General features: G+C 32.8%; 1 protein-coding gene across 1 annotated transcript; it reads left to right on the plus strand.

The window, feature by feature from the left end:
* Nucleotides 1–218: 218 nt before the first annotated feature.
* LOC128551659 (afadin- and alpha-actinin-binding protein-like) lies at nt 219–4585 on the plus strand (the record flags this gene model as incomplete). The annotated part of the gene is made up of 5 exons (XM_053532557.1): nt 219–294; nt 739–901; nt 2225–2300; nt 3687–3800; nt 4425–4585. Coding segments are annotated over 5 exons (590 nt in total), but the record flags the coding sequence as incomplete, so codon positions are not given.
* Between the last annotated feature and the right edge of the window lie 6116 nt (nt 4586–10701).

Genomic DNA, 10701 nt, shown 5'->3' on the forward strand with positions numbered 1-10701 from the left:
AACACAAAGCCAGACATCCTTATATGACTCATTATACCAATTTTTCATCAAATAAATGGTAACTGCTTTTGGAATACTTCCCATGTAAGGGGACTAAGTAGGCCCACTCCCTATTTCTGTGTAAACAGTTCTTCATTTTTATGCCTGACTTTTTTTTCGATGGGCTATTAAATATGATTTTTTTCTTCCACTGTATGGTCATAACATATATTTTGCAGGTATGGATATGGAGGGATATTTACGTAGAGGTGACAGTAAAAGAAGCACTTGGAAAAATACTGCCACCAGTAATAAGTAAGTTAAAAGAAGTATGATTTCATACTTACTCTTGAGCGTGTATTTCTAGTAAATTTCAGTGCATGATTTAAAATGTCTGCTAAAATATGTCCAATGAATTTTTTGAGTTTATTAAATTTTTATTAATCTACATGTTAAATACTACAGACTTCAGCAGTGGGGGAAGACTCCATTATGCCTTCCAGTCATTATTTCAAGCACCTTGTTGCATGTGGGCAGAACTGCTGACCACCCACAAGCTGGGTGGATAGCTTCGATCCATTAAAGAATTCTACAGTGTTTTGAACCCACAGTGATAAGGGGCAAGTGATTCAGTTACCATAACCACTTTGCCACAGAGACCCTGGCTCAGTTTTAACTACATCTACATTATTTTTATGCTTTTCTGCGTAATGGTTCAAACTAAATAGCTTTTAATATTAAAACTTTACAATTTCTTAGGCAAGAAGAAATGTATCAGTTGCTGATATCTAACTACGAGGAAAAGCAACAGGAACTGCGAGTAGAGAACAGTGATCTCAGGGACTGTCTGATAGATATGCAGAAAGAGCTATCCTCTGTCTTAAATACCTCAAACACAAACATGACAAGTCTCCACTCTCAGGTATTTAGATTTTTTATGAGGAAAAACAAATACATGTATTTTATAGATATGCAAAAAGAACTGTCCTCCATTTAAAACCTTTCGAACACAGACATGACAAGTCTGCTCTCACAGGTATTTAGATTTTTTCATGAGGAAAAACACATGTAGATATCAGGGGCTGTCTGATGAGTATGCAAAAGAAACTATCCTCTGTCTTGCACACCTCAAACAGAATATGACAAGTATGCAATCAAGGTATTTAAACTTTTTCATGACGAAAATCAAATACATATTTATATATATATCATAGATTGTCTTATAAATGTGCAAAAAGAACTATCCTCTGTTTTATACTCGGTCTTACACACCTCAAACACTTCTTCATGAGGAAAAACAAACACAAGTAGAAAAGAACTACCAATCTTATACACCTCAAGCACAAACACAGGTATTTAAATATTTTTCATGAGGAAAAATGGACACATGTAGATGTATGGGACTGCTTGATATATATGCCAAAAAGAATATCCTCTGTCTTATACTATATCTAACACACCTCATACTCAAACATGACAAAATCTACACTCAAGGTATTTAAACTTCTTCATGAAGAAAAAATAAATACATTATATACCATAAACTGTCTTATAGATGTGCAAAAAGAACTATCCTCTGTTTTATACTCTAACTTACACACCTCAAACACTAACCTGACAAATATACATGTACAGATATTTCAGCTTCTTTTGAAGAAAAAGAAACACAAGTCATGTAGATATCATGAACTATCTGATAGATATGCAGAAAAAACTAGCCTCTTGTTTTGTTTTCTGTCTTATATACCTCAGACATGACAAATATACAATCACAGGTGTTTAGTGCTCAGAAAATTGAAGGTTAAAATTGTAATAAGTGAAAACATTTGGCAAATCCAGTTCAATCTAGTATGATCATATTATATTATTTTGAATTTAAGATGTCCTTTCAGTTAAAACACTTCTGCATGACTTTCTAAGAATTTGACAAGCGTTTTGTTAGATTTTCACGTTTAACAATTTCATCGGGCATTTTGAATATGTAAAAAGAAAAACTGTTGAATACATGTATTTGGGATTTTTTTTTATTTATATATATTACTTACTTCTTTCTAAGCTGTAATACTTGTCTTTTGATAACAAAAATATGGAAGATATTTCAACATGAACACTGTTTGCTGAAGTCTTTATTGTTTAGGATTGAAGGAAAAAAATGTTGTCTGAAATTTGATAGTAGATATACATGTTTCTCAGTTTATATTGGATCTTTTTTTGCGTTTCATGTGATACATTTTTTCTTTTCAAGAATGGTGATATATCAGCGAGTAGCAGTGAGGAAGATTTGTCCACATCATCATCTATTTCACATGATCTCAGTGATGGTATAATTATATTATATTTATATAATAATTTCATTAAATACAATTGCAGCTAAGTATTTCGAACTCAGTACAGTTGAAACTTAGTAGATCTTATTTCAAACTCATATATTTCAAAAAAATATTCAGTTTCCTTCAACATTCTGTTCGTGTCAAATTGCACTTACTTTAACAGGTCAAATTCCTGTATGTATTAGACACTTTGCTTACATTATAGGCTTGAACATATTATAGGCAGTCATAAAGTAAATAAATACTTGAGGAAAAATGTGTCTCAAGTTGCAGAGTGCTCTCTGATTGTACATCATATGTATATGTTATGTTTAAATGTACATGCTTTTGGGGCTAAAGCAACACATTTTGTGAAAAACACCTTTACCATGTGCTATATTTAGTCGATTCTAGTTATAACGTGTAATGATCAGTCCCTTAAAAACTGAGGCACTAAATTCAACTGTATAAATACCTTCAAATCCACTGGGATAACTCTTTATCATTTTCAATGGCTTTGCTGTTATTTCTTGGTTAAGAACCATGAGAAAATAGGAAAGCATTGGTGAAAAACTGAGAAATAAAAGGAATACCATTGAATTGGTGAAGAATCAAGAAGTAGTAGGGAAGTCACTGAATTGGTGAAGAACCGCGAAATGATGGGAAAGCTATTAAATTGGTGAAAAAACAAGAAATAAAAGGAAAGCCATTGATTGGTGAAAAACCAAGAAATAATAGGAAAGCCATTGAATTGGTGAAGAACCATGAAATAATAGGAAAGCTATTATATTGATTAAAAGCCAGGAAATAATTAGGAATCCAGTGAATAAGTGAAGAAGCAGTAAATAGCAGGGAATTAAGTAGGTGAATAGGTGAAAACTCCAAGAAATGATAAGAAAGCCATTGAATTGGTGAAGAAGCAGGAAATAATAGGAAAGCCATTGAATTGGTGAAGAAAGCAAAAATTTAAGCTATTGGAAGTTTTTAAAAGCAGTAAACAGATTATAAAAAAAAAAAAAAACTAGCAAAAGAATTGTGAAATTAATGCAAATATTTAGCTGTTACTTTTTCAGATGGTCATTCTTTGCCAATGAAATGACAATTTTAGCCATAAACAATGTAATAAATTTTTTCAAATACTTCTGATAGGCCTTTTGATTTTATAAGTTTTAACAAGATGAGAATGTAATTTCTATTGAGTTACAATGTTCTTGCTAATTTTTAAAGCTATTAGGTGATTTTTTTGAAAGTTTAATTATCTGTTTGTATTGACATAGATTTAAAATTCCTATATAGTTTGAACTGTAACTTGGGAAAGTTAATGAAATCTAAGATGTTAAATTCTTCTGATCTCTGTGGTTTACATTCAGAAGTGTTGTTGTTTTTTGTCTTTTTCAGATTATTTTCAGATGCCTTATGATCTACTTAGAGAAAATCTTCAGAAGAGTTTCCAAGGCACGTGTAAACGTTTACGACAAAACATTAAAAAGTGTTCATCAAATACTCAGTCCTGTAAGTTTTGATATTGAACTATTCTGAGAACTGATAAGTTTAAGACTAGTGGACATAAAAAAATATCTTGAAATTCATTTAGTTGGTTTGAAGGATTTTTTAGCTTGACTATTCAAAGAACAGGTAGAGCTGTTGGACTTAACTGTGCGTCAAAATCAGCATCCCAATTTGTTTGTTTGTGTGTAAGCTGGTATCTCAGTACCCATTATGGGAATGGATTGAAACTTCACACACTTGTTTACTTAGATAAACTTATGTACATTGTACAGGTTACGTATCTCGGTTTTACATTTTTAGCTCGTCTTTTTAAAAATCTATGAGGTATTGTTGTCACTTGATTATCGGTGTCAGTTAAAATTTTTGTTTAGGTCCACCTTTTCTCAAAATCTTTAAGACCTACAGCTTTGAAATTTTTCACATTTGTTTAGCATCATATTTGATTATGTAGGTGAAGAATCATAACTCTGATTGCATTTTGTCAGAGTTATGGCCCTTTTTGTACTTAGAAATTTGAGTTTTTTTTGTTAAATTTTGTTTAGGTCCATCTTTGCTCTAAAACTATAAGATTACAGATTATATTGATAAAATAATTTTACAGTAGATTGAACAATTTATGTATTGCAGCACCAAAGTCTCATGTGAGACAGTCTAGTCAAGGTAAATCTCCATTGCACCATGTAGATGATAACCGGGAGAGTGAACGTAGACAGGAGGAGATGGAGAAGCTGAGAAAACAGATTGATAAATATAAAGATATTGTTAAACAACAAGAAGAACTTATACAGGTGATTTCTGGGTAAAAGAACTTTATTTGTTAAATTTGATTGACAAATAAGGAAGCGCAACCCCCTTTCAGTAGCCTAGTAGTAAGAAACCCACTTTAAAGGGGGGGGGGGGTGCGTAGGGGTCTTTTTTTCACATCTTGACCTTTCGTACCAAGACGTAAAAATGGTACTAGTAGTTTCCTCGCGGTGCTCACCCTTTTTAAAGAAGATAGTTTCAAGGACTATCAGTAAAAGGTCAGTGTAAGTGACTGGACGGGGTTCATGTCACGTGCTGTGGGCCCCATTTTTCCGGGGAGTCGGCCCTGTTGGGCATTTTTGAAACTGCTACAAGAAGAAAACTGAAAATTTATATGTCTGAATTTTTTTTTAAAAAAGACCCCAACACAACACACACACACACACACAAATAAATAAGCCAGCAAAAATGTTCAATAAATCTTTGTTTATCAGACAGTGGTTATCAATCCTATTTTTTTTAGTATTTTCACTGACTATGAAAAAGACACAACAGAATTTCCCAAATTTTTTTAAATTTTTCAACAACGGGTTTTTTGGGATGTAAATTTTGTCAGAAACCTGTCAAAAAAATGTTAATTTTTTCCTGAAAGTTTTTTTTGAAATTTTACATTTTTTTTACATGAAAAGGGGTTTTGTTTTGTGCAACAAGGAACTAAAAGGGTTGGGGAAAAAATTCAAAAAAAGCAAAATAAAAATTTAAAATATTTTTTGGGAAAATGGCTAAAAATTTCAGGGGAAAAAATATTGCCCATCAGAATCGTTTTTTTGACAGTTGCCCAAGGGGTAATTAAGATTTTTTTTTAAATTTGAAAAATTTTATTGCTACCTAAGTTTTTTTTAAAATGAAACAAAACCCATTAAGGGTATATTTTGTGTAACGTTTTACTGGAAATTTTCAGGAAAAACTTTGTTACTAGAAAAGGGGCCAAGTACATTTACCTAAAGAGAAGGTTTTTAAACCTTTGAATGTGCAGCAATGTTTTGGTTATTTTTCAGAATTGTAGGACTTTTTTCCTACCGTTAAATTTTTTTAAAGGGTTAGGGGGAAAAGGTTTTTCTTAAATGCATTTTAAAATTAAGAAGCCTTTTGGCCCATTTTTTGTTTTTTCCCCCTAAGAATGAAAAAAAAAATTTAAACAAAAAAAAAAAAAAACATCTTTTTTGTCCCAAAAAAAAATAATAACAAAAAAAAAAAAACATTTTAAACAACCCCTGAGTACTCAGTAAAGGGTTAAAAGGAAAACACTTTCCCTTTCAAAAAACCCACAATCCCCAGGAAAAGAGAGTCGGGTCAGAACAAAAAGGGAATTTTTTCCCAGGAAAAGCAACTTTGAAGAAGAGAGGAGAAAAAATGCAGAAATCCCGGGCAGATTCACATAGGAAATTTTTTAAATTGAGAGGAGAGATGAAATCTTTTTTGAGGTAATTTATTTTTGGGAGAGGTGAGCTGAAATCTTTATTGGGTAATTTATTTTAAGGGGTTAGAGCTAAAATTTTTAAATTAAAATTTAAAATTTTATTAGAGAGGTAGGTTTAAAAACTTTTTTAAGGGGTAATTTATTTTTTGAGGGTAGAGCTGAAATTTTTAATTTGTGCCCCCCCAGAGGGGTGGGGGCATATAGTTTTGGTCTTGCCCCTGCGTCCGCCCGTCCGAATTCGTGACACCCTACCAAAAAAGTTTTTTGATAAAATTCATAAACCTTGCATGAGCCCTTTATCAGTTTTGAACTTGCGCCCCCTCCTATTTTTCAGGGCCCGCCCCCTTTTTTTTTGGTTTAAAGGGCCCCGGGAAATAGTAAAAAATGAAACATTATCACCTTGGACCGCCTACTAAAAAACTTTTGATATAAAATCCAAAAACCTGCATGTAATTAAACATGTTTATGAACTTTGCCACCTCTTTTTTTCATTTTGGGTCCGCCCCCTTTTCCAGAGTTAGGGCCCCTGAAATAGTAAAAAAAGCACTTTTTTCCCCTTTTGGACCGCCTAGCCAAAATTTTTTTCCCTTAAAAATTTGATAAAACCTTGCATGAGCCCTTTATCATGATATAAACCTTGCGCACCCCCAATTTTTCATAGGGCTTCCCCCACAAATTTTTTAGATTTTAGGGCCCCCGAAATGTCAAAAAATCATATTTTCACCTTGTGAAAACCCCTTAGCTCAAAAGTTTTGGGTAAAATTTTCCCATGAAACCTTGCAGGGAATATTAATAATGATATAAAACTTGCGCACCTCCTATTTTTCATTTGGGTCCGCCCCCTTTTTTTCAAGTTAAAGGCCCCCTAAAAAGGGAAAAAAATGCCCAATTTTTCACCTTGTGACACGCCTAGCTCAAAAAAAATTTCAATAAATTTGATGAAACCTTCCCATGTTTTCTTTATCATAAATATAAAATTTGCGCCCCTCCTATTTTTCTTTGGCTCCCCCCCCTTTTTTTTTGGATTTTATGGCCCATGAAATATCAAAAATCCCTTTTTTAAATTTTTGTGACCACCTACCCTCAAAAAAAAATTTGAATAAAATTCCCAAAAACCCTTTGCATTGTTTTAACCCTGAAAAGAATTGCCCCCTATTTTTTTTTTTGGGGCTCCCCCCCTTTTTTTTGAGTTATGGCCCCTGAAATAGTCAAAAAGCCCATTTTCCCCTTTGGACCCCCCTAGCTAAAAAAGTTTTTTCATAAAAAATTGATAAAAACCCTTGCATGATTTCAAATATCAAAAATATGAACTTGCGTACCTCCTATTTTTGGGGTCGGGCTATCCCCCAAATTTTTGGGATTTTATCCCCCTTTAAATAGTCAAAAATGCACTTTTCCCCTTTTTGACACGCCTAGCTAAAAAAAAATTTAAAAAAAAAGGTTTGAAAATTTGAAAAAAAAAAAAAATAAGTCTTTATCAGGGATAAAAAATTTGCCCCCTTTCTAATTTTTTGGCGGGTTCCCACCCCTTTTTTTTAAATTTAAGGCCCCTAAAAGTAAAAAAAATGCACTTTTTTCCCCCAAATTTATGTCCCTAGCTCAAAAAGTATTAGAGGTAAATTCGGGAAAACCCTTGCGGGAGCCCTTTAAACATGAGGGTGGCCTTAAAAACTCTTGGCATTCTTTTTGAGAATCTTACCTTATAAAGGGTTAGGGCCCTTTGAAATAGCCAAAATAGGGATTTTTTGTTTGTGATGCTCATAGCTCAAAAAGTATGGGGCCTAGAATAATGAACCCTTTTCATAAAAAGTTTGTTGAGGCAAAACCCCCCTTAAGACGCAAACCCCCCCAAATTTTAATTAAATTGGCCCCCTTTTTTGTGACTAATGTTCCAGTGGGGGGCACACCCTGTTTTCCACAACACATTCTAGTTAACAATTTTTAACATAGATGTTAAGGTAGTGGTGCATTTTGCAGCATTTTCCCAAAGGGAAATTTTGTATTCCCTTCCCATGAAAAATTTTTTCTGTCTCCCGTTGTAAAAAAAAATTTCAGGGGTTTGCAAAGGCCTTGAAAAGGGCCTTGAATTTGAGGTATCCTTGAAAACCCTTGAAAAAGACAAAAACCCCTTTAAAAAAAACCCCGGGAAAAATACTTGAATTTTTAAATAAATTCTTGAATTTTTAACCCTTTCCCCTCCTTTAAAATTTTTCCCCCTAAATTTTTCTTTGCAAAAAGAATTTTTAAAGGGTTAAAAAAAATCGGGGAAAAAGAAAAAAAAAATCGTAAAATTGCAGGATCGGGTCACTCGTATCTATTTAAAAGTGGGCTACGGGCCCCACTTACCCAATTTTACAGTGCTATTTCCACTATAACACCGGTTTCATGTTTCGGTTTTCCGGGTTAAAAAAATACGGGGGAAAATAACTCGCAATTTTTAACTAATTTTCGAGTGTTTCCAGGAAAATTAAAAAGATAAAAAAATAAACCGTTTACTTTAAATAAAACGGGAGACAAAAGAAAGAAAAAAAAAAGTGGCTGAAGCCCTTTTAAAAACAGACAGAACGAAGTGTAATTTTTTACTTTGTGTGACAAAATTTTGAGGTAACATTAGTAAAAGTGCGCTAAAAAAAACCCAAAAAGAAAAGCGGGTAAACCTCAGCAAAAAAGTGGAAACACATCAATCTAATAATCGAATTACGTCCCTTTCAATTTTGTGGGCAAGTGAGGTTTTTTTTTATTTTTGCTTACATAAAAAAGTTGTTTCAGATTAAAGTCGGGTTTTGAAAAAAAAAAGTGCTTGAAAATTTTTAAAAAGTCCTGAAAAAAAAACTTGAAAATTTTTCTCTGATATTCTGTATGAACCAGAAAATTTTTTTCCCGTTTTAATACTGTACCCAAAATGACTTTCGGAAAAATTTTAAAACCCCAAAAAGAATTCCCCGCAGTCTCTGTTCTTTCTGGCAAATGCAAGTTTTAGCTTCAATAAAGCCCAAAGAAGGTTTCCCAAAATTTAAAAACGAAAGTAAGTAATCAAACAAAAATTTCAGGGGTCCCCAGTATAGGGTTTTCAAACCCAAAAACCAAAGGGGAAACCCAAAACAAAAGGGGATTTTTCGCCCAAAGCACTCCCTTTCCTTTAAAAGTTTAAACCAAGTCCATATTCCCTTTAACCATTAAGCCCCCAAAATTTTGATTTAGGGTTTAAAACTCTTTTTTTTTGTTCGTAACTGTTTATGTTTTCACAGTTGTAAAAAAACTCTTCTAGCTTTTTAATGTGAGAAGAGTTTTAAAGTTGTATTTTTAAAAAGTAAAACTGTTTTGGTTTTCAGGTTTAAAGAAGGGTAGTTAAAATTATTTTAGTATTTCCCCAATTTTTTTTAAGTACAACCATGCCGCTTGTAAAATGACAACTTCCCGATGTAAAAAAAAAAGACTTTAAAAGGCCCTTTAGACAAATTGTCGTCCCGTCAAAACGCACAGAAAAAATTCCCCAAAAAAGAACTAACCCCGTTTTGTATACTGGAAAAAAAATGTAAGTAACTTAAAATATTCAGTATCAAATTAAAAAAAAAATAAATATCTTTAAATAAAAGATTTTTTTATTTGTGCAAGAAACACTTTTAAGAGAGAAAGCAAGCTTGCTGAGGAAAAACAGAAATTTTAAACCCCAACAAACCCTACAGTAGCTCTAAACCCCAACGCCTCCAAAATCTAAAAAGGGAGAAAAACTTGTTTTGAATAGTCTCTTTACTCTGTTTTTTTTTTTTAAATTTTTAAAAAAATTTTAACCCAAAAAGGGGAATTTTTTTTTGAAAAGGGGGGGTTTGGTGAAGGTTTTTAATGACTTTTATGAATTTGATAAAACTTCAAAAATTTTTACTAACTTTCTTAAGTTGAATTTTAACCCCCTTTAAACAAAATCTTGGGGGACAATTTTTGTGTTTTTATTAATTTTTTGCTTTTTATGTCTTTGGGCTGAAATTTTTTAATTGGGTCATTCGATCTTTTTGGGTGAACTTTCATCTTTAAAAAATCTTTTATTTTTTCATTTGAAAAAATAGCTTTTTCAAATAATTTTTTTTAAATTTTTTTTATGGGATTTCATCTCCTAGATAAAACCCCCTCTTTCCTCCACTCCGTAATTTTTGCCCCCCCCGGGGAAATCCAAATTGGGCCTTTAAACCCGTCCCGGGAGAACTTCCAAAAAAGCTCGGGCTTTCCAAGAAGAAAAAATTTCAGTAAGTTGGGTTTTCTTTTTTTCATTAAAATGATTGGGAAGAGTAATTTTTTTTTTCAAACAAAGTCACATTCCCTTGTAAATTGTAAAGACAAATTTCTTGCAAAGCGCATAGGGAATATTAAGACAATAAAAAAGGGGTTAAAAATTTTTCTAATTCAATTTTGAAAATTAATTCCCGTGCAAAAGAACCTTTAAGTCCCCACTTTCCCCAAGAAGTACCAGTTTTGGTGTAATTTTAATAAACCCCTGCAAACCCAAGTTTTGAAGTGATGAAAAAGTCAATTAAAAAGGTTTTCCCCCATTGGCATCCCCTTTCTTTAAACGTCGATCTCTTTTTAAACCCTTTTTTTCTCCCTGAGCCAAAGGGTCATGGTGAGCTTTTGTGACCGCTCAAAGTCCGTCGTCTTCGTCATCCTTTCCCTCCTCTGTCGTGTGTC

The sequence above is a fragment of the Mercenaria mercenaria genome, unplaced genomic scaffold (assembly GCF_021730395.1).
Source record: "Mercenaria mercenaria strain notata unplaced genomic scaffold, MADL_Memer_1 contig_1471, whole genome shotgun sequence".
Classification (NCBI taxonomy): domain Eukaryota; kingdom Metazoa; phylum Mollusca; class Bivalvia; order Venerida; family Veneridae; genus Mercenaria; species Mercenaria mercenaria.